The 24645-nt window shown below is 42.6% G+C and overlaps 1 protein-coding gene across 1 annotated transcript; it reads right to left on the bottom strand.

Moving 5' to 3' along the window:
* Window positions 1–375: 375 nt before the first annotated feature.
* mst1rb (macrophage stimulating 1 receptor b) lies at window positions 376–24395 on the bottom strand. The gene is made up of 21 exons (XM_058373767.1): window positions 24061–24395; window positions 20155–21442; window positions 15791–15967; window positions 14772–14894; window positions 12963–13133; window positions 12488–12648; window positions 11864–12002; window positions 11232–11368; window positions 10970–11149; window positions 10747–10846; window positions 10331–10549; window positions 9662–9808; window positions 9394–9547; window positions 9120–9218; window positions 8810–9022; window positions 8565–8651; window positions 7611–7792; window positions 7418–7527; window positions 7121–7286; window positions 6370–6506; window positions 376–4533 (listed from the first exon to the last, which is right to left on the bottom strand). Exons 2-21 carry the CDS (start codon window positions 21361–21363, stop codon window positions 4302–4304), a joined length of 4143 nt encoding a protein of 1380 aa, XP_058229750.1. The 5' UTR covers window positions 21364–21442; window positions 24061–24395; the 3' UTR covers window positions 376–4301.
* Window positions 24396–24645: the final 250 nt, after the last annotated feature.

Genomic DNA, 24645 nt, shown 5'->3' on the forward strand with positions numbered 1-24645 from the left:
GTAACAAACAGCAATAAAAAAAGAAGTATCACAACATCTGTAACTGAATACTATTATCTCATTCATATATCATCATCATCATCATCATCATCATGTTAATTGTCTCTGGCTTTTATCTGACACTGTATCACATTTCACAGCAAAGAAAAACGCCAGCATGTCCTCCTTCAGTCCGTATTTTCTATCCCTAAGGTTTTTCAGGATTAACAGCAAGTGTATATGTTTGAATACAACGCTTTAGGCTGTGTTTAATAATCACAGAAAATAATCTAGGAGAAAAAACAACAAAAATGGAAAAATTGCACAATGACATCACTTGTACGTAAAAAAAAGAAAAGAAAAGAAAGAAAGAAAAAGGATGCAGTGTTTTTGTTTAAGTTTTTATTTAAACAAACGTTATTAGCCGTGGTACAATTGCTAAACAGTTCTGAGGAACTTGGAAATTAAAGCCAGTGAAGTAAATTAGCGTGCTGCTATCTTGTGTGTTTCAGTTAGAAAAGCACATAAAGCACAGCTACACAAAGTCATGAGTTCAGTTACAGAATGAAAATCGAATAAAACGTGCCGCTAGAATCTAAAACAATTTCAAACATACAATTACGTACAAAGGCGTGAGCCAAAATGGACATCAGCTACAGCTCACGCAGTCAAAGTGGTCACTATAAGAGTCAAAATAGTCTAATGTTTATCCATCGCATCTGTAGAGTCACAGAGACAGAAATGACTTCAAACAGGAAACAGTTCAAATGGAAGGTGCTGAAGTGAATTAATTTAATCAGAGCTGGACAAATCAGGAAATAATTATTCCTCCAGGTATAGCTCCAGTGTCAGGTCCTTTAACTGACTCGCAATTTAATAAATATGTGTTCACCAATCAGCCATAACATTATGAGCAGTGGGAGGTGAAGTGAATAAGACTGATGATCTCCTCATCATGGCACCTGTTAGTGGGTGGGATATATTAGGCAGCAAGTGAACATTTTGTCCTCAAAGTTGATGTTAGAAGCAGAAAAAATGGACAAGCGTAAGGATTTGAGATTTGAGTTTGACGAAAGGCCAAATTGTGATGACTAGACCACTGGATCAGAGCATCTCCAAAACTGCAGCTCTTGTGGGGTGTTCCCAGTCTGCACTGGTCAGTATCTATCAAAAGTGGTCCAAGGAAGGAACAGTGGTGAACCGGATAGACAGGGTCATGGGTGGTCAAGGCTCATTAATGCACGTGGGGAGCGAAGGCTGGCCCGTGTGATCTGATCCAACAGATGAGCTACTGTTGCTCAAATTGCTAAAGAAGTTAATGCTGGTTCTGATAGAAAGGTTTCAGAATACACAGTGCAGGACGGGTCAGGACTGTTTTGTCAGCAAAAGGGGGACCAACACAATATTAGGCAGGTGGTCATAATGTTATGCCTGATCAGTGTATGTATCCTGAGCTCATGAGCTGGTTATACACACTGAGGGAGGGAAACGTCTGAAGCTCTAACTGGTGTGTTTTGTCCTCACATTACACAATGTGTGAAACTGCAAGGCGACTGTGTGTGGGTGTTGAGCAATACGACAGGAATTTATTTTGAAAAGATCCCTGTGCATGCTGTTTAATCCTCCTAGTAAAGACGCGACTGTGCCGATGTGTGTAGTGCATCAGGAGGTGGGATCTGAAAGCTTGTGCTGTAGTTACAGCGTCGAGGAACGTCACAATGTGTTCGTGAAGCACTTTAAAAGTTAAAAATAAACAGTAAATGAAAACAAGCTTCTCTTTTACGAAAATCAATAAAGAGAAGTGGTTTTGCAGAGTAAAATGTTTGTATTTTAGTAGAAATTAATAATGTGTATGTCACAGACACAAGGAACAAAGATTTGTCAGGTAAACGCTTCAGCATTGCTAATAACGACTTAAACCTAGCTAGTCCCATTTAGCGCTAAATTAAATGAGATGCTGACTGAGTGTTAGAAACGTTAGCATATCAGAGTTAAATAGTCTTTTAGTGATCTAGTAGTAAAATGTGACCACAGTCTTCTACTCTACAACTGACAAATATAAAAGTCAACAATGTGCGTGTTTACAAAACCAGAAGATGTGAGAGCTCGACATTCACCATCTCGACTAACATCACCAACATCTCCGTGTCTGAGGAACACGATAATGCTCTTTTATATAACTGTTTCATTTCTATCTCTCTCTCTCTCACACTCACACTCACACACACACACACAGCAGCCCACCACAGTCCTTATTCTCCCAGTCTGCTCCAGCTCAGCTGATATCTGACTCATGATCCCCTGACACGGTTTGATCAGGCGTGATGAGAGTCTTGAACACTAAAACGTAACATATAATCTTTTAGGACATAGGTGTAGATGAATATGAAGTACTGGGTAGATTGAATATTCAGAATGAATGAGATGTTTCACTGACACACGGGATGAAAAGCCGTGTAACTGGAGAGGTGGGACGCTCTAGGCTCTAGACCATGATCTGACTATGAAATCTTCCTTTACACAGCTTCATCAGGGCCACAGCCATCGCATGATAACGCATCGAATTAAAAGGCAGCGTCTTGAAATGAGGCAACAAATATAAATCAATCAGTCACTAACGTTTATAACAGATTATAAAAAGGACAAACAACCAGTGTGTAAAAATAATAAACTGTTTTAGACTGTTGTGTATAGGATAGTGAGAGATTTGCTGCTTTACATCCTTGTCTCTGAGCCCCAGTTCCGCTCAAATGTTGATCAGAGGTTATTAAATAGAATCGAAACGTATCGTGTCATATCGTAACGTAGCAGGTTCGGTGATATGGTCAAACATTCAAAACGTTGTTGCCTTAAGGACAGAAATTGTAGAGTATCCTGTGGAACCTTGATATTTATTAAAACAGAATATTTCATGTTCCTTCATGACGATCACAATGAATTTCACTGCTACAATTTTTTCCAGAGAAACACAGGATAATACGTTCCGCTTGTTTACGATCTCATCTTTCATTTTTAGTTTTAAAGTTTTGGAATATTTATTTCACCCGAATTCTGTCCCGAGATTGCCCCTCCCACCAGCCAGCTCTCCTCTATCACACAAAAGCTTCTAAGTGGAGATGGAGAAGTCTAACATGTGGCCAACTTCATGTTTTCAAACTGCTGATCACGCTGCAGTGACATGACACATTCGGAGGAAGGAGCTGTCCGCCTTCTTCTACATACATGAACTACGCTCTGGTTAGTGTCAGTGTGATTGACTAAGCCCCTCCCACTCAGACAAGCATGGCAGTGAACGCTTCTCTTTTGCGCCACACATTCTGACAGACTCACACCAGACTACCGGTGGACCTTAAGCAGTCCGGTGTGGAATTTTTGCCTCCTGGAAGGTGTTCTGACACTTTGTAGAGATATATAACATTTAGAAAACACAGCGGAACGAGGCAGGCTGTGCTGCAGGACCGAGAATACAAAAACTACCCAGTCTAAGTGCACAACATTAAAATTCAGCCACGTTTCTCTCGGTACAGAACGTTTTTTGTCATTCCACAGAAGTTACAGCATGCACGGTTTTACAAAGTACTACTTCTGACACTTTGAGCGAGTTGAATCACCAAAAAAAATCTGCTATTTTTTAAAAAAAATAATAATATCTGTAAATCTGTTTGGAGTGGATTGAACCTGACAGGAAGAACAGCAGCACGCAGCTAAAATTGTGCTGAGAAAAATTCAGGGAAAATGTAGACAGTGTGGTTTGTGTTGGTGCTAATAAAACGTTCGTCATAGAGGGAAGCATGATTTCATTTGCTACAGATAAGTATCCTGCTTTTTAAAAGTCATCATCTGTAACCATTAAACCAGCCTACATTACCATCATGACAGCACGTACTGTACAGCTCCATCATTTCACAGGTCTAGAAATGAAAAAAATGAAACCAAACCTGATCATCTTCCTCATTTGTTGCTAATATCTCTAATCACGCCTTCCTTTTTTCATGCTTTAATTTTAATCTGAATTACTGGACAAACCAAATCCTGTTAGTTTCTAGTCTCTCCCCTGTTCACACTGCAGTAACGGACACTTCTTCTGATTTGCTGCAATTTATAAAATTAAAAATAAAAGATAAAATAAAAGGGCTGAATTTGTCCAGTGTGCACTTAGTCATACTTCAGACAAGAGTTCACATTTTCCTGCACACTACAGAACACGTACCTTCTTTCACAACTTTACATTCCAGCATGGCCGCTGCATTATAAATAAATAGTCACTGACTCTGGGATGATGTCTTAGGACCTTCTCTATGAGCGACAGCACGTGTAGTCGGTCAGGTGGCGGCTGAGCCGACCTCGTCTTCGTCCGAGGTCTCGCACTCATCGGCCGACTCGGTCAGGGCGGGGTAAGGGCGCGGCTGGTCCAGGTTCACGTACGTCACCTTCAGGCTGATGTAGTGCTCCCCCTCCAGGCCAGAGAGGATGGCCGTCACCTCAGAGACTAGCGTGGAGAAGCTGGGTCTTAGCTCCGGGTCCGGATCCCAGCACTGCAGCATTATAGCAAACCTGCACACAACAGAGTCAGGGTTATGAAGTGCCCCCTACAGGCGCTGGAGAGGAAACACAGAAGTAGAAATGTTTAAAAAGGTGGAGGAAAACTGAGAATCTGGATCAAAAAACTAGAAGGACAATGGGAGAACATGTGGAACTCCATGTACCTGAACTTCCCAAAAGCAAAAACCTTTGGTGGTGAGACACTTTTTTTTTTTGCACACCTCCTTTTCATTCCCAGTCTCTGTTCAGAAGGTATTATCTGCTCCAACAGATTTACTTACGTATTTACTTTTGAGTGAATACTCCACCCGAAGCAATGTTAAATTTGATAAGAGACAGGGCAGCAGTTCAGGCTCTCTGATACAGAATTTGAGCTTAAACAACATTCTGACTCGTTTTAAGATGATCTAATAAAACACACCAGACAAATGAACAGATTAAAATAGAAGACAGTGACCTGATAGTTCCTGAAGAGCTCTTGGTTGCTGTTGTAGAAAGGACATTATTTTTACATTTACATGATTTACTGTTCCCTTCTGAGCCTGGTTCCTCTCAAGGTTTCTTCCTCATATCATCTCAGGGAGTTTTCCTCACCACCGTCACCTCAGGCTTGCTCATTAGGGATAAAATAGTAACTTAACTTTAAACTTTATCATTTTTTTTCTTCTCTATGTTTTTATACTTCTGTAAAGCTGCTCTGAGATTATGAAAGACTTCAAATTGAAGGGAATCAGTTTGCGTCATTATATAATCAGAGCTGACTTAAAGAGCAAAGTCCCAATCCATAGGCATCACCTTGACTGGCAGATTTCAGCCTAAAGATAGCAGGAAAGATGAATTCACATCCTTTATAAATCCAGCTTCATGACTACTCTGACAGCGCATTAAATTCCAAATTTAATATTACAACTGAGAGGATCCAGATGGTCTCAGTTCAGGCTCTGGATTTTTTCCGGGCCGACACGATCGCCAAAGTGATAATCTCTGGGCTAAAATGAATCAGTAACTTGCTTCTTTGGATCAACAGGTCTTTCTCAACCCTGAAGAGATGGAAACTTTTGAAATCAACAACAAGCTGCTCATCAACTACAGACAAAGAAAACATTTACCAGAGTAAATGTTATAACTAGCTATAAACTACACCACAGCACTAAGCTACAGAGCAGGCTGAATGTATATGTATAATCATGAAACATCATGCTTTCTGCTATGAGAATATAAAACACATACAAATGTCATATAGCAGGCATAGTAGATGAAGGCAACAGCAGAAGGTTGTTCAGTAGTTTTCCTGCGTTCATGAACTTAGTGTTCAGCTATTGCCTCATTATGATGGTATTTATGCCTTAACCAATAACAACTCAAAGGTTAATTCCATACAAAAACTGTCATTTTTCCCCCTTCATGGTAAAAAAGTACTTGAAAGAAATTGAAGAATGTCAGAAATAATTTCTACAACTGTTTCTGACATTTTCAAAATTTAAAAGCTTTTAAATAGCTAAACATATAACTCCAAATCAAGCCAACATTAAGCACCTTCTCTAGAATATACTACACATTTCGGTGGATTACTTTGGTTGTATTCAATTTTAGTTTATTACTGTTCCTCCAAACCTAACTCTAATTCATCAGAATTCTTTCTAAAGCCCCTAATGGACTCCACAAACCCTAGAAACATTTATCTGCTGGTTTTAGGTCGGAAATGAATATTAACCATCCTTTCCATAGCGGATGAAGCCTCATGAAGGCAACGGCGCGAGTCAATCAATCATCAGTCTGCTTTTGTTTAACTTGAAGCAGGTGAAGAGTCAGAGTGCAGAAAAAAATAAAAACAGAATAAAAACTCACAGCGGATCAGGACAATACTGTGGCTGAGGGAGTCTCCGCCCCCTTAAGAGGTAATGTGTGATGTCATAAGGGTCGACCTCTGGGTAAGGGCTTGCGCCTCGTGTCAGTAACTCCCACATCAGAACCCCGAAGGACCACTAGAGAGAGAGAGAGGGAGAAATGTGGTGACTGAACAGAGACAGGAAGTGAGTAAGGAGTTAAGAAAACAACTAAAGCAACTAAGATCCACAATGTTTGGAGGAACTGGAGAAGGAATGATGAAAGATGACAGTCTGTGATGTAACTGGAAATAAATCCATGAGTGGGAAGTGTGACGCAGCTCAACATGGAGCAGAAGCAGATTACTTTCCACACACACAGAACTGTATTATTTTCACTCCTGCAGCACAACACCATGCAGACAACTGCTGCTTTTAATTTACTGAAAGACAAGCTGTCATTTTTAATCACAATTAGCTACAACGAATGTTTTGTAACATCCAAGAGACCAGACAGTGCTCTTACTAACGTTATAAAACAGTTCTTCCCTCACACACCTTTCTGTTTATCTTTAGGTCAATAAGACAAAAAATGTTTCCCAGCAGTAAATTCTGTCCTGAAAAAGTACTGACAAACATCTGATATGAACTAAAGCCTGTGAGGAAATGTATCCCTGCCTTCAGATTAGAGAATTCAACCTCGCTGAGGTACAACTCTGACTTAATGTGGTGGAATATTTCCACAAACACCTCTGAGTCTTCCTGTATCTCACCACGTCAGATTTGGATGTGAATTTTTGGGTCTGCAGGCTCTCTATGGCCATCCATTTGACAGGCAGCTTGGCTTTCCTGTGGTCCTGGATGCTGTAGTACTCCTTATCGAACACGTCGCGAGCCATGCCAAAGTCTGCCACCTTCACTGTGTATGACTCATCCAGCCTGCAGGAGCAACAGCGTTATCATATTAAAACATTGAATTTGTATCTGCAAATATTAAAACAATAATCATCATCATCATCATCACCATCTTCATCATCATCATTCATAATAATTGTGTGTTTTAGGCTCACATGCAGTTGCGGGCAGCTAAGTCTCTGTGCACAAACTTCTTCTGGGCCAAATACTCCATCCCCTTGGCAACCTGAAGTCCGAAGCCAATCAGGTCCTTGACTGTAGGGTTCTGGTGTAAAGAAGATGATTAGCAGTAAGAAAAAAGTAATGGAATTGATTAAGAGTCTCTCTGACCCACAGGCCATCACTCACCCTGTTCTCACAGCGTATGAAGTGGCGCAGGTCCCCATGCTTCATGTAGGGTAGCACCACTAGGGGGAGCCCTTCTTGAGGCAACAGGATGCCCAGTAGAGAGAGCACATTACAGTGGTGGAAAGCCTTCATCAGGATCCCCTCCTTTAGAAACTGTTCCACTTCCTCTACATCCGTTATTCCTGAATGATGAGATGGTTATCACAGAGACGTCTAAGTTAATGCTGGTTCTGATAGAAAGGTGTCAGCATCACAGTTTGCTGCGTATCGGGCTGCATAGCTGCAGACCAGTCAAGGTGCCCATGCTGACCCGTGCACCAGTGAAAGCACCAACAATGAACACATGAGCATCAGAACTGGATCATGGAGCAATGGAAGAAGGTGTCCTGGTCCGTTGAATCACATTTTCTTTTACATCACCTAGATGGCCGGGTGCGTGTGCGCCGCTTACCTGAGGAACACATGGCACCAGGATGTGCTATGAGAAGAAGGCAAGCCGGCAGAGTCAGTGACATGCTTTAGGCAATGTTCTGCTGGGAATCCATGGGTCCTGCCGTCCATGTGGCAGCAAAAGGGGAACCAACACAATATTAGGCAGGTATGTAGCCTGATCGGTGTACATTACAGCACAGTGGAATACTTTTCTTCGCATATCCCAGCCGAGGAAATTGGGATTGGAGCGCAGGGGTGGCTATGACACAGCGCCCCTGGAGCAGGGAGGGTTAAGGGCCTTGCTCAATTGCCCAACACTGGAGCTTGATGGTGCTGGGGTTTGAACCCTGATCCTCCGATCAACAACCCAGAGCCTTAACCACTTCAGTTAAAGATGTTTCTTAATAAAGCTTAATCTTTCAGGGTGCATTTAATATTTGTCACAATGTAGGAGATCCTGATAAAACACTCCATACTATGTTTTGCCTGAGCGAGCTGGGATTATCAATCACAGATACTTACTGTTACTTAGTGACTTCACGGCACAGTGGATTTCCCAGTTATTGTGGTCAGTGGTTAAGTAACCGTGGTAAACAGTGCCGAAGTGACCTGCAAACAAAACAATTGAATAGAAACTGTGTTGGCATGTCACACTTTGACAAATCACCTCATTTCATTGCAGAATATAATATCAGAATGCTTCAAATAAAAATATTTTGCTCTTAAGTGCTGTTCACAGTGCAGCTCCAGCTCGGGACTGTTCATACCTTTCCCGATAATCTGATGGTACTGTACGTTAAGCATGGACGCCGGGATGAGGACGTCCTTCACCTCTTCCAGGAGCTCCGGACGGAAGCTGGAGATGGAGATGATCTTAGAAGGCAAGAGTGGGTTGAAGCTGGGGTCCAGCGTGTTGGCGTAGGCCAGGCCGGGAAACGCCACAGGCACAGTGGACGCAGGGGTCGGACTGAAGTTAATTTCTCCATGTGAACGATATTTCAGTGTCATTTGTTAGATTTTTACTCAGATGAGATGTTGTGTGTGTAAATAAAAATTACAGATCAGCGCAGTTCTTACCTCGTCTGTAGTCACCGAAAGGCAGGAGCTCGACGCTGCCATTGCCTGAAAAACTGTGATTACGGGAGTAATGGGACAGACGACTCTCAGCCAGGGAATCTGCAAGACAGACATGATAACTTCATGTACTCCTGCACATACAGGGGATTTAATTATTTAAATAATAATAGCAGGCAGGGAAATTTGCTAAACCTTGCACCAAATCAACTGAAATGATTAGGCCTGTGTTGAGTGGATCACTGAATCATGTAAAAATGACACAATTCTGCCTCACCTGTCTTCTTCTTTCTCAGGTGTTTCATAGTGACATAAGCCAGCACCGCGCCAGCAACCAGAGCTCCCAGAATGCCGAGCACGATGCCTACTACGTAGTGGTTGCTGACCAGGACGACCGTGCCCACGTCATGAACCTGGCCGTTGACCATGATCTTAACAAAGGGAAAAAAATGATCAAAAAATATGATAAAAATAGTCTGTATGTTCAGTCATCATACTCAGTCAACATCCAGAGGAGGCTGTGATTACCACCTCAGAAACCTCACCTTCACGGGTAAGCCCTCGTTAGGGATGGTGAGGTTTTTGGGGATGCGGCAGGTGATCTCGTTATCCAGAACCTTCGCTCCACAGTCAACTCCTCCGACCGTCATGGTGATCTTCATGCAGGAGTTTACCAGGTTCAGCTTCTGGTGCTGTTGCACACACACACAGGGTACAGCAGCATGAATAGAACAAATCGACTAGTTAAAACACACTCGGAAATCTTTCAAGGTCATGACCCGTTTCAAAAACCAAAAAACCAGATAGGATGTTAAGTTAGAGAAAGTTAAGTGAAAACAAACAAAACGGTAGCAGCAAATAATCTGTTAGTGAGCAAATATGAGGAGATTTCTGACAAGCTGGATGACGTTTTAGTGACCTAAACTTGGCTCTGCAAAGTGAAGTCATATAGAAAGTTTAATGCATATTATGCTTTTCCAGGACTTCATTAATTTATCGGACATTTCCAAGTGCACACTTCCCACATTCCAGATCTTTTCCATTACTGGAAAAGTAGTCTATAAATGTCCAGGCTTTCCACATACATTAACAGCTTAGATGTTTTTGTGCTCACTGATACTATCTCACATAATCCCACAGTGAGTCAAAGGTCACAGAAAGGTTGAACTGTGCACACACACACACACACACACACACAGCTCTACCTCACTCACATGTAAGGAAACTTCATCAAAGCCAGGGTAGAGTGTGAGAACGTGTCCCTCGGTCTCAAAGGGAATGGGCCTGCCGTACGGGTGATAGGAGAAGTCCTGCTTAAACAAACCCACAGCTCCATCCATGTCAAAGGAGAGCTCTCCTTCTTCTGTCTCATCTCTGGGGAAGACCGGAGTCACACACTCCATGTGGGTAGACTTGGCTTTTCCCAGGCACTCCTGGGGAAAAAAAGGCATAAGGCACAGAGATAAATCTTATAAGTGTCCTGAAGGACTATTAAATGTTTTGGGAATGAGTAACTGGTGCTGAATAAGTCTATCACTTTGGCACAGTTATCAGTGATATATTTATATTTTCCACATAAATCCTAACCCTAAATAATTAGCAAGAAACTAACTGTAAGGTCAGATCTTACTGTGGAAACTGGTTTCAGGTGGCTTTCTTTGGGTTTAAAGTGGATGATGGTCCTGTAGACAGAGTCTAGATTTTTCCCTTCGATAGTGATCCGCGAGCCGCTGCAGATCAAAGATGGAGAAATAAAAATGCAGCATGTGAAGTGCAGATGATGCACAATCATTAAAAAGGGACTGTACAATGAGCAGGATGAGGGACTCTAATAATGAGAAAGGCTTGAATACTTGTCGAAGCTGCAGTCGGGCCGAACGGAGAGGATCTTGGGCGTCTCCTTGTAGCGGAAGACTCTGGTGGTGGCGATGCGAAATTTGTCGATGTAGACCTGCAGCACCACATCCTTCGCCTCGGTGACACGCTGAGAAAGACACACGATGGAGGACAGGGTCTCTCGGACTACAGATACTCTGCCAGACAGAACACAGAGTTCACTTCTTGTACCGATATGAGCATACACACACACACACACACACTCACACACACACACACCCTTTAATAGGACAGATTTCACCATCCAGCGTGACCTTCCTGGTCCTCCCTGAGTGTAAGAAAGGTCCGGTGATGTTGATCAAGGTGCCTCCGTTCATCGGACCGTAATCCGGCTGCACCTCGGTGATGTTGGGCAGCTGAGACACACACACACAAACGCACGCACACACAAACACACATACAGCGCTGTTACATACAGAGATACATACTGTACAGAATGTATACTGCTCAGCGCTATTCTGCCTATATTGTGTATTTTGTGTACCTGTCCTGTACTGTTTTGTTTTGTATTGTCTTATTGCCTTGCACAGTTTGCACACATTGCACTGTATGTATCTAGGACAGCTTACTTCTAGTCCTTAGCTCTGTGTTGCTTTATGTAGCACCAGGGTCCTGTCTCATTGTACTCTGTACTGCGTCAGCCATAGAGGGTCGAAATGACAATAAAAGCTTCTTGACTTGATGCCAAAATCATTACAAAAATAACTCAAACTTCAGTATTGAAATGTATTTTAAGCCACAGGTGCATCTGAGAGAGCAGATCTGGCTGTGTGGTCTGAGTAGGAGAGTCATTTCTCCCCCACCTGCGAGAGGACGAGGGTAGATAGTGACGTAGATCAAAAAAATTTTACCACAAATGTGAATCCAGGCATTTCATCAATTCCCTTGATGAAGTACGGGTCCTCCTTGCGATCCTCGCGGACGCTCACCGTGACGTTAATCGGCTTAAACGGAGGCTCCGTTACTTCAGAACGAATCTTACACACCAGCCTACGGACAGAGGATTGAACTGGATTAAAGACACACAAATATCCTGCTGAAAAGTATTCAAGTGGTTCTGAGTGAATATATTTTAATTAATACCAATTCCACACTGTACGTTAATGCATAGTCTGAAGGGGTAATTATGGCATGTATGTTTTCTGCAGTGGAACTATTTCTACTTCTATTTCTACTCTTTTACATTAGGATTGTAAATCTAAATAAATCTTTTTAAAACGGAATAAAAAATTCCCTTTAAGCGCTATATTTTGGTTTCCAGGCAAGAGTAGTGAGCCGGATTAAGCTGGCATATTTCAGGCATTACAAATGATTATTTCATGTCATCCAGAGAGGAAATATGAACTCATAAGGAATGCGATATAGAGGACTAGGTTAAGTGCCTTGTGTGCCCGTGTACTTGGGTTTTTTTTAATGTACAAGCTGTGTAAACAAAAAGAGTGTGTGTGTGTCTGGGTGTTGGCTGCGGCACTCACACATTGCTGTTGCTTTTCTGAGGGTGAACTACGCAGCCAGTTTCTCCGAGCTTCACCACGTGAGTCTTGGTGGTGATGTCAGGTTTGTGGGGCGACTGGAACTCAAATCCACAGAGCGATAACTCCGTCTGACCATCGAGGGGCGCCGTCTTAGGGAAGAACTGAGCAGGAAACAGAGCAGTTACAGTTACACAGTCAACAGTTAAGGGGTTGATTTCTATAGCTGCTGGTCATGGTGAGGATTGAACTCTACAGTCTGTGTAATCTTGTTACTCATTTAATGTCTGATCAGTTTCCGTGACATTAATGACATGTTACTCCCTGACACACGGCTAAGTCACAGGTGGAAAAAGATAAGATAAGTCACCTTGCAATTGTTTTGTTGCAGAGACTGTAGGCGCAGGTGTGTATTGTAAAGCAAACAGACACACCCAACCGTGTGTGTGTGTGTGTGTGTGTAGACTCTGTAGCTCACGTCGGTTATGACAGGTGGGCAGGACTCTTTGACCCAGTGCCTCGAACACTCAGACTGCCATGTGCAGCGTCCTGAACACCAGCCACACGCCATAAACCGTGGTGCAGTCAAACATGCAGCACAGGTGAGGAAGTGGAGACACCCCGGACCTCTCTGAGGCACCTGGATCATCTGCAACGGAAACATTTCATAGCTCCTTCAGAATTAGCCTAAAAGTTGGGTGGGATGCAGGGGGATTTTATGTTTCCTAACCAGAACATCCTTGCTCCTGAAAGTCAGTCCTGTGTTTAAAAACACAAGCTGAACATCAGACTCATGTACTTCTCTCTGTTACGCTAACTCACAGATTTAGCTCAGATTAGGTGTGAACACAGACTGTCTAGAGAGTGTCTGAATCTGCAGTCCGAATAAATTCATCAGGATTTGGGGAAAATCTTCATGTGTAAACATGCCGCTGTTAAGACTTGGGTATGAGGAAAGAGTTATCTTAAATTGCATCAGTCTCATTAAAAGTCGAGGCTGTCTCCAACGGCAATGCCACTGTTACGGTTGAAGTTATACTATAACCTAAAGGCAGGTGCTTCACGCTTAGAGAGTTTTTCCTCTGATGATTGAATGATAAAGCTCTAAACAAGCATGGCTGCATTTCGTTCACTCAAACACAAAGAAGAACCTTTCGATCCCAATCAGCCGACTAATTACTTAATATTTGTTTCTTTTCTTCATTTTTTCCAGTTTTACGGTTTATTCGACAATCATAATAACATCATCGAATCAGCATTAACAGAGGCAGTTCATACAGTGCATGTGAAATTATGGAGATGTTAAGTCAGAGTGAGCTACTGCACAGGACAACTCTTTGTTAATGTTTAGAAGCCTAAAGCTCTGTTCTTACGGTGTGAAGACGACGCTAATATCCGAACTCAGTAGCTGTGAAATTAAACAGCTGTAATAATAAGGTCACTAGTGATGTGTTGTTCATTTTGAACGAATCCTTAATATGACTCGGGAACAAGGAGTCATCCCAGAGAACGATTTGTTTATGTTGTATTGATCACACATGTGCATAGGTTCTGTACGGGAAACAAGGTCATCTCCCGACTCGTTCCTTCATCACCTGAGAGCCTCACAGGCTTCGGCTGTACAGACTGTACCGGAATGATTCATTCAGTCTTTGGGGCCGAGTCGTTCGTTCATTCATCACGTGACCACTTCCTGGATCGGTATCTTACAGTCGATAATACTGATGTAATGTTGTATAATATTTAGAAGAAGAACTGAGGGCATGAAGCCTTTATTATCGCCACACGTACATTACCGCACAGTGGAATTCTTTTCTTCGCATATCCCAGCTGAGGAAGTTGGGGTCAGAGCACAGGGGCAGCAATGAAACAGCGCCCCTGGAGCAGAGAGGGTTAAGGGCCTTGCTCAATTGCCCAACAGTGGAGGCTTGGTGGTGCTGGGGCTTTAACCCTGATCCTCCGGTCAACAACCCAGAGCCTTAAACACTTGAGCCACCACTGCCCCAATATTTAGGAATTATCATAAAATTATCAAGTTCTGTTCTTGTTCCTGTCAGCCTCGTTTTTTTGGCCTTGGTTGATTTATAATTTTTTAGTTCTTACTTTAAACGTGATCGACGTTTACATAAGTAGATGTGTCGAGGTCATTGGCTATTAACACGTAACACTGTAAGAATATTCTGCTGAAATGAATCAGATGACTCGATAAAGGGTCAGTTCGTTTTGCTGAACGATATGCAGTAAAATGATCCCGTTGCTAAAGGTCACACAGTGTCCGAGCTCGTACCTTGTTCCCCACAATGAAGAGGAGGTGGTCTGGGGGAAGCACGGCGGCAGTGGACGACACCCTCTGGTTCTGCGCGAGGGAATAGTTGGCGAAGATTATGGGTCTGGATCTCCGCAAGACGTACTAGGACACAAGCAGAACAGACACTGCACATGAAACATGACCAATAAAACACACCAGATATAACTGGATATATATTTCATGTAAAGTAAGAATGTGAGTTTTTTTCCCTTCATGTAATTCAGTATGTTATATTTCCTTTTACGCTCAAGAATGTTCTCCTGACATGGTGGTGAACCTAAAGTTTATAAAGGAATAAAGATTTTAAACGTATTTTCCTTCTTAACGTAAAGCAGATGGAACAGATTAGCCCGCGCATGTCAAAGTTAAATCATAGCAACTGTCTCTTTCTGCTCTCTGTAACATGTTGCAGTGTCAGTGTACAGAAAGCATGGTTTCTGGAAAACGTGAGCTATCCATCCACGTAGCTGCCATTACTCATCCCTCCCACTGCATTCCACCGGGAAAAACACAGAGAGAGAGAGAGAGACAGGAAAACCACACACGTTCAGTTTGGGTCTGTTAAATTCAGTCTGTCAAATTTCCTTTAATGTTCAAGTTCTCCTGACTTTAGTAAACAGACTTGGGAGTGAACATAAGGTTTATAAAGTAATAAAGCTTTTAAACATCTTAAGGTTTTCTTCCTGATGATTTAAGAAGAGTTCAGAAACACTCTGCTGGTTTCAATATTAAGATTACAATCATTTCATTATTTCTTCATCAGTTATTCAATCAATTAATTATTTTCACACACACACACACACACACACACACACACACCTGTGTTAACTGCTGCACCAAAGGTAACACCAGAAAGGTGAATAATGGAAGATTTACTCAGAGGTACAGGTGGATCTCATAAAGGAGCGCTCGAGGTACTGGAATTTTTCACATTTCAGACATACCCAAGAACATGATCTGTGTTAGAACAGCATGTGGTTGCGTCCCGCTTGTCGTACCTGCAGCAGTCTGCCGTCGGCCGTGCCGATGTGGGCGAGGGTTTCATTGTCGATGTTGGTGACGAGCAGAGAGGTGAGCAGCGTGTCTCTCATCTGCCTGTTGAACAGGTCCACTCTGTAACATGGCTGGGACACCAGAGTGGGCTGATCTCTGCAGCTCATATTTTGCTCTATGCTCTGTTCTCAACACACACACACCGAGCAATAATGTCAGTAATTACGTTTAAAGTTAAGTAGCCTTTATTTGTCACATATACATTACAAAAATTCTTTCTTCGCATATCCCATTCATAGAGTTTGGGGTCAGAGCGCAGGGTCCCTGGGTTGGGGGCCTTGCTCAAGGGCCCAGCGGGGGCAGCTTGGTGGTACTGTGGCTTGAACCAGCAACTCAGAGCCTTAACCACTTGAGCTACCGCCACCCAATAATGAATAATTTCACCTAATTTTTATGTATTTTATTTAAACAATTATATAATTTGATCCATGACAAAAAAGAACTATATATTTATCCTACTTCATATACAGAAGACCTCGGGCAGTGTTTCTGTCAGGCAACTATTTTCCTCAGTGATAAATCGAACTTTCTATGTAATATGAATCAAATCTCCCCAGGGGAAAAGGAAGTGCATGCGCAGGTTCCCTCTGTGGAAAATTACTGCAATGTCATGCAGCATTGTAAAGAAGTGCTTTAAAATCATATTTGGCATCCGTCAGCGTTTGCAGAAAGAGAAAGAGAAAGCAAAGCAATCTCTGAGACTTGACTCAATGGAAGATTTTCTCTAAATCAGAGGTCCTAACTCTTCACAGCCCACACAACTGACCAGGAAAGCTCTGGCAGCCCACAGCCGTCTGGAACGGAGCTGAAAAAAATGCAGTTACGCTTGTTGCACAAAATAAATTAAATTAAAAATCCACACTACTGTCGCAGAGAATGCAGTGGGAAAGTATCTTAGTATTGATTTACTGACTCATTCATTCACCTCAAACTGTGATGTTCTCAAATCTAATAACTATATACAGCTTCATCTTGAACAGAGTCATGCTGAACACTGTGTTAGAGCACAAGGTCTCATCTGTGGCATAATAGTCTCTCTCTCTCTCTCTCTCTCTCTCTCTGTCTGCCCATCTCTCTCTGTCTGTCTCTCTCTCAGTCTCTCTCTCTCTCTCTCTCTGTCTCTCTCTCTCTTTCTCTCTCAATCTGTCTGCCTCTCTGTCTGTCTCTCTCTGTCTCTCTCTCTCTCTCTCTCTCACTGTCTCTCTCTCTCTCTCTCTCTCACACACACACACACACACACACATTTAAAGTCAGTTGAATTTTTAAGTGCTTCAAGTTCTTAATGCTTGACCAGGTTCTAAATAGCAAATCAACTAACTTTTGCAAATCTCTCCTTCAAGCAAAAAAAAAGAAAAAAGACACAAGACAACAGCTCTGTTCTGTGTACTTTTGTGTGCTTTGTTTAGAGAATGTGTATTTAGTCTGTGCAATGTTTCTACTTTCTTCTCCAAATGGATTTTGGGTAAAACACACACACACACGCACACACGCACGCACACACACACACACACACATGCACACACACACACAGGATCTAGAGGATCTAGAAGGTGTGTCACTCGCCTGACACCACAGTCACTGTCGACAGGTTGAGTGACTCTACAGTCTGAGTGAGAAAAGGAACTGACCGCAGCCTCGTATAACGACTCTTCATTTCCATTCCGTGTGTTTTTCTTCCAAACGTTTGTGGTGCTGCACTCTGTTCCAGGTGAACACCACCTCCTGTCTCATTTCTCATATCTTTTTATGAATCCCTGTATCTCTAACCCTAAACTTGCAAACCTTCGAGAAGGAAGCGTATCTGGAAGAGTAACACTCCGAGCCGTCTGGTGCTTGTGATGTGACTCTACACACATCCTCCTTTACGTCAGACCAAAGAGATTTCTCACACCCTTCACCGAGCTCAAAATACATGCTTTTATTTATTTTTAACAACACACCTTTTTGTTACACTCAAGCACAAGGGCATCTGATACACATCAAGCATAAAAATCATATTCATTGTATCAATCAAATCAAACATTTTACTGGATTCTACTCCTCTGCTGTACTGGACATCCACTTACCATAATCCTGTAAAACCAACAAGCGTCAAGTGTTTGTATGGTGTGTAAACACAACCGCCCGAGTCAAAGAGACACTGCATTACAACTCATTAACTAATCGGCACAAGGGCCAGCTGGTGTAGGAGTGGACCGTACTTCAGCTGGAAAAAAAGAGAAAGAGAGCCTTCACAGATACACGATATTGCCAAAAGTTTTGGGACGTCTGCCTTTACATGCACATGAATGTAATATGGAGTTGTCCCGCAACAGCTTCAACTCTTCTGGGAAGGCTTTCTATAAGGTTTAGGAGTGTGTTCATGGGAATTTTTGACCGTTCCTCTAGAAGAGCATTTGTAAGGTCAGGCACTGATGTTGGACAAGAAGGCCTGGCTCGCAGTCTCCGCTCTAATTCATCTAATTCATTCAAAGGTGTTCTATGGGGTTGAGGTCAGGACAAAGAGCATGAAATTGTCCAAAATGTCTTAGTATGAAGCTGAAACATTAAGAGTTCCTTTCACTGGAATTAAGGGGTCGAGCCCAACCCCTGAATTCAGTGATTTGGAGGGGTGTCCCAAAACTTTTGGCAATATAGTGTAACTCGATGAGTAAAATTATATTCAGTTTCTATTGGAATGACTTCACATTTAACTTGAGGAAGCTGTGAGTCACTTTGTGCTGATCTGCACACCCCTTCATAGACACCCTAAAGAACAGATTATGTCCAAGTCTCAAGTCTCTAAGAGATGCTGCTGTCAACATAAAGACTGTCCTGTTCTCACTGTGATCATAGACAGTGAAATGAGACAAACCATCATCACACAGGCTACAACCATGCTGGCGTTTACACACTGTGTATACTTTAAAACAGCACGCTGTCGAGTCAATCTGAGCAGAATGACAAACTCTACCAAGAGAGAAGCTAGCTATAAAAACGTTACATGCTCTAACTTCTAGCTAGCTGCTTGCTTGGCAAAATGATGTTAAACTACTTTATGTCTTAGCCTTCAGTTGTTATAATTTCGTTATTAGATAATCTCCACCACCGACCACAGCATTTTCTCTTTCTCTTTGTCTAGTTTTGGCTTCCAGACAGCTGGAGACAATTCAGCTTTGATATTTTCAGGGACTTACTGTTGGCCTTCAGCAGTTCTACATCTATAATATAATATTTTAGTCCTATATCTAATCTGCTCTGAACATCTTTTCAACACACTCTCTGACTTTACAGTATACAGTTGAGTAATAACTGTACTCTGACTTGTTCATTAGAGATCTCATCTATAATAAACCGTTGTGACACGTTAAAAACATTGTAAACGTAATAAAATAAAAGTGAATTCAGTGAGCTTAATCTGTGTCTCTTCTTTGCGCTCTTGCTTTAACCACCCACAGGAAACACAGGTCATATCCTGCAGAAGGAATGTTCTGACCTGCATCAGTACACACTGCTGGGTCACAGATTCACATGCTCCAGCTTCACGTGCCAAACAACAAAAACTAAAAAAACTCGAAGCAGATGGAACAGATTAGCCGGAGCGAGTCAAAGTCAAATCCTAGCAACTGTCCCTTTCGTGTCGCAATAGCAGTGTATAGAAAGCATCGTTTCCGGAAACCGTGAGCTATCCATCCACATAACTGCCGTTACTCATCACTCCCACTGCATTCTAGTGGGAAAAGCACGGAGCGTGACACAGCAAAAACACACACATTCAGTTCAGCTCTGTGTTTTAGCAAGGTTTAGCATGTGCCAGAAATCTGTTTTACTGCTTTGTCATCTAATGTTATGAACAGTTACGTAACATCTATAGGTTCATGGAGTTCTGTCTGTCTGTGTCAGCTCTCACTAGATGTAGCTTTAGGTTATGTTTCATGTTCTCACAGAAGTATATATATCAAAACCTGTGGAAAAATTGTCTGTTTTTGGTTTCTGTAAAAACCCCTTTGTAAAAAGTTTGCTTAAAAAGATAATTGATTGACTTCTCATGGACTTAAAATCTAAACTTTCAGGACTCTGAGTTTTCATCATAAAGTGGGTCAAAACAAGAAAATATGCTTTTTGTGCTTTGAAGAATTTACACAACAGTGACCAGGATGCTGCAGTCAATATTTTCATCCAAATATTTTATGAGAATTCCTCCCGGGAAAAAGAGACTACAAAAAAAACCATGCATCCATATTTAGTAAGTGTATTAAATTCCTGATGATTCCCTTTGGATTTTCGTGTGAACCTGTTTAAACCAGATTGTGGGGTGTGTAGCACTGACCTCGTGTGGGCAGCTTTCGCAGGGCTGGAAGTGGCACAGACCACGGGAAAGCCTCTCTGGTCCATAAGTGCAGCAATCCTCCACGCCGTCATTGATGAACTTGTTCACCCAGTCCATGGGGAACGCGCAAAGAGCCGAGTCGTGCTCGGTGACGTCCGAGACGTCCTTAACGGCGAAGACTCCGTACAGAATGTCGTCGTTTTCCTCCACGCCGAGCTCATCGGCTAGTTCTCGCCCGGCCCTGCCAAAGTGCGCCGCCTGCACCACATTGTACACGATGTCCCTGAAGGCGGCACCGTCCGCGTTCCTGCGTCTGCGCTTGGGTTCGTAGCGGCACTCGAGCACGACCTCTCTGTAGCGGCGCATCTCCCATTCGTTGCGCGGTAGACGTCCGAGTCGCGTCTGGAAACGGGACGTGCCGTGTAGCTCTGCCTTCTCCCTCTGCACCGACAGGAAGTAGACAAAGTCATTAGTGTAGAAGCTGTAAATGTACTCTATGGGGTAGACCCTCCTCAGCTCGGGCAGCACCGTCAGGCCCTGCACGTCCGTGTGGAAGCCATTCTCGGTGGCTAAAGGACGCCGAACCGAGACAGACTTCCTGCCGTACCGCTGCGTCACGCTGTCATTGACGGTTGCGGCCACATAAAAATACACCGTCTGTCCCTCCTCCACCATGCTGACCTTGGTGCCCAGTGGGCTGGCGATGCAGTCTGGGCAGAAAGCGGCGGAGTTCGCTTCTTTGCGAAAAAGGCACTTAGAAGGTGCCGGTGCCCGCCCGTTTTCATTGAGCTGGTGGAAGTAACACACTCCATACTGAGAACTGCCGCACGTGTACAGGTACATAAGGAAGGTGTCCAGCAGCAGCACCTCGCTGTCCGTATCCTCCTCAAACGGATCGCTTTCAATGTCACACAGTCGACACAGGTGGCACTCCTTGCTGCCCACAGGGCCAGTGCGCAGCTCCCAGAGCTTACCCAGAGTGCCGTTCACCGCCTCAATGATGTTCCGCGAACCCACGTAGACCTCGTGGTAAAAAGGGTTGACAGCGATGTTCTGGATGGGGTCGGAGGTCTGAAATGTGGGCATGGGGTAGGGCACGGAGAAGCTGACATGTGCGAGGGGCACAGAAGGGCAGGTTTCTGATGCTACCCATGTCACAAGGGCCTGGATCCAGATACATGGCACCAGAACAGTGGTCCAGTGGACCATGTCGAATGGGGGAACGCAGATATCCTCTGGTTACCTCCAGCTTTCGAATGGAGACATTGTGACAAGCAGCATGGGATCTCTGAATAAAACAGAGATTACAAAACAAACACAGGCTTTAGCATAAATTGAGCTCAGAGGTTACATCTTACACTATTCTGTTCATATAGCTATACATTGTTTAAGGATGATTGTAATTAAACAATCTGTGGTTATAAACAAGAGATGAAACAGATCTGTGAAATGCTCTCTCCTGACACTCATATTCAATAAAACAGTTCACACAGATGATTCATCACGAAGAGACAACATGAGAATGCATGAGTAAGACAGGGACGACTCTGTGTAGGTAGCGGAAATGTTTCCTTTCAATTTAAACAAATGTCACAAGGAAATCAAAAGGATTTTTTTTTTACAGAACGGACAGAAACATGTAGTATTGTGTCGCCGTTGCTACAGGTGGACGCTGTCGCTCATTAACAGAGGTGATGGCGGTGTGACCGGTGGCCCCTCTACTTTACATTCCTGTCACTAACGCTACGTGCTTTCTGTGTGAAAACGCGAGCACGGCCTGATGCTCGCGCAATGCTCGTCTGTTAAAGTAATGAGTGAACTAATGACTGGTTAAAGACGTGCCGGGGAATTTTCACAGCTGCATTAAATACACAAATAGACGCAATTAGCTGCATGTACCTTGTGTCAACATTTGAATGTTTTAACAGATTTCCCGAGTCATAAGCCAAAACTAGTCAGAAGATACAGCTTAAGCTTTATCCATGTCTCTCCTGTATCCTCTGTTCCATCTTGTCTGAAACATGAGGTCACATATTAATGATGCTTTTTGACCATGTCAATCAATCAGAGCGTTTTAATTGCGTTTCCGATGATTCATTTGAATTAAAGTCTGCCCTGTTTGCTGCCAAGTGACCGCACTTATAAAACTTAAAAAGCCCGAGCAAAGGAACGCTGCAGGTCCTCTTCAGATGTTAAACATTGCACATGAACCGCTTCGTGTTTCTGACGACCGGGTGCGTGGAGGTAGTGGACAATTCATAAGCTTTATAGTAACCACTGCACAGGGCAAATAGTAACCTAAATAAATCATAACCCCAGAGTAAAGCTGTTAATGTGTGCCTGTTTTATTCTCTGCAGGCTGAGAGGTACGGCACTGTGGCAAAGCACAGACTGGCACTGACTGAATTTCACTTTCAGAAATGAGTTATTTGGATGGATTTATGTGTTCAGTCTCACGCTGGGCAAAGACATGAACACATGAAAGACATGAACACTAGAACACTTTACACCATTGTCCACAAACTTCAACACGGAAAATACTGGAACACTTTATCACTTTCTTTACATAGACATAGATAGATAGATAGATAGATAGATAGATAGATAGATAGATAGATAGATAGATAGATAGATAGATAGATAGACGGACGGACGGACGGACGGACGGACGGACGGACGGACGGACAGACAGACTGACAGACAGACAGGTAGGCAGACAGACAGACACATACATACATACATACATACATACATACATACAGACAAACAGATTGCACTATGAACCCAAAAAATGACATTTGAATGAAATGAGTAATTGGAAATGAATCAGCTTATTACTATTAATATTATTAATATTATTATTATTATTATTCACTCAGATCCTGTGGATCGTTACTCTGGGTCAGAAACATGTTACAGTTGTAATAATGTCCACAGCGTTATCATGACCTCGAGCTATTTAACCCTAAATTACAGCTGACCACAGGATCCAGTGTCTGATTTGTTTAATCATCTATAATTGGCTTCCTGTTGTGAAGAGGATTAACCAATCAGGATCCGGCATTTTTCTGTTTACATGAAGTGCCATGAACTGCAGGTTCCATCTTATTTTAATCCTTTGTTTTTAGTAGAAATGTCAGGAGGGTATTTGATGATGATGTTATTAATGCGGCTGATGATGGATCATGAATCAGTAACACTTCAGATCTGATCTTCACCCAAATAAATCAGCCTGGAACGCTCACTTATAAACTTAGAACAATAGTACAGAGAAGCAGGTGATGAAGATTTAATATTTTATTTCCTCATCCTAACTGCAATTAATTCCAGGTAAAATCCCGCCGTTTCCAGTGACTAAAAGTGATTTAAATATGGATTTTTCTCCTTCTGAATACATCATAAATATAATAAACATCTGAAAATCAACATTTATTCAACTATTTCATCAGAAACTACTTTTATTCCAGTTACTGTGTCTGTAAATATGGTGTAAAAGACATAAAAGGTCATTTTTAGTAAAACCTTGGCTCTGTAGGCAGAAGGACTTTAATAAAATTATTATTAACTCGCATATGTTATCCTTTTTGACAGAGAAAGGTCTGAGGTTTATAAATTCCTTCATCTTTTTCTTTCTGAAACTAAAATGGACTGAGATCAGCTGAGTCCTCCATCTGAATGATAGAAACAAACCTGCGCTAGGTTATAGCTGCGTGACTGAGAGGAAAACTTGTTATAAACATGTAATAAACACATCATTAACGCTGTGGTAACCGGATCATTTCGATTAGAAACTGAAATAAAGTTTTTTTAAACTTCTTTTTAAACTCTGTACGTGTCTTAAAGCCCGAATGGAAATGTTAAAATGTTTTAGTCTTGTTTAATGAAGTGTCCAGGTTCGAGTCTTACCTGTGTGAGGTAAAGTGTCCTGAACACGAGACAACTTTTTTCCTTCGGTGGATTAAAACAAAAACAAATTTCCCTCCAAACAGAAAGAGAAACGATAAATCTTTAACTTTTCCTCCGCTTTTCTTTTATCCTCCGCTTTCAAAACTGTAATAAAATGTCTTGTTAGCCAAAGGCTAATTTCTCTCAGTGAGCTCGGAGTTCCTATAACGGCTCTGCAGGCGGCACGAGAGCGCGACAGGAGCGAGCGCGCGCTCCACCCATCTCTCTCTGCGCGCCAGAGGACCCGAGGTTGGAGTCGCGTGCGCCCAAGGGCAACGCTCACTCACTGCGGGCTCGCGGCGACGCCTCGCGCCCGGTCACGTGCTTGTTTGTTTGCTTTCTTTTTTTTTTACCACGAGGAAAGAAAGAAAGAAAGAAAGAAAGAAAGAAAGAATACTTAAATATTTGATTCATTGTCTCACGTCACAGGAAACTTAGAGAACAACGACGCCTAGCGGAAGGTCACGTTCCTTAGTGGGGAGACTAAATAAATAATTAACTAATTGGTCAAGTCTCGCGCACGGATATATGCGAGTTTTTTTTAAA

The sequence above is a fragment of the Hemibagrus wyckioides genome, linkage group LG21 (assembly GCF_019097595.1).
Source record: "Hemibagrus wyckioides isolate EC202008001 linkage group LG21, SWU_Hwy_1.0, whole genome shotgun sequence".
NCBI classification, from domain to species: Eukaryota; Metazoa; Chordata; class Actinopteri; order Siluriformes; family Bagridae; genus Hemibagrus; species Hemibagrus wyckioides.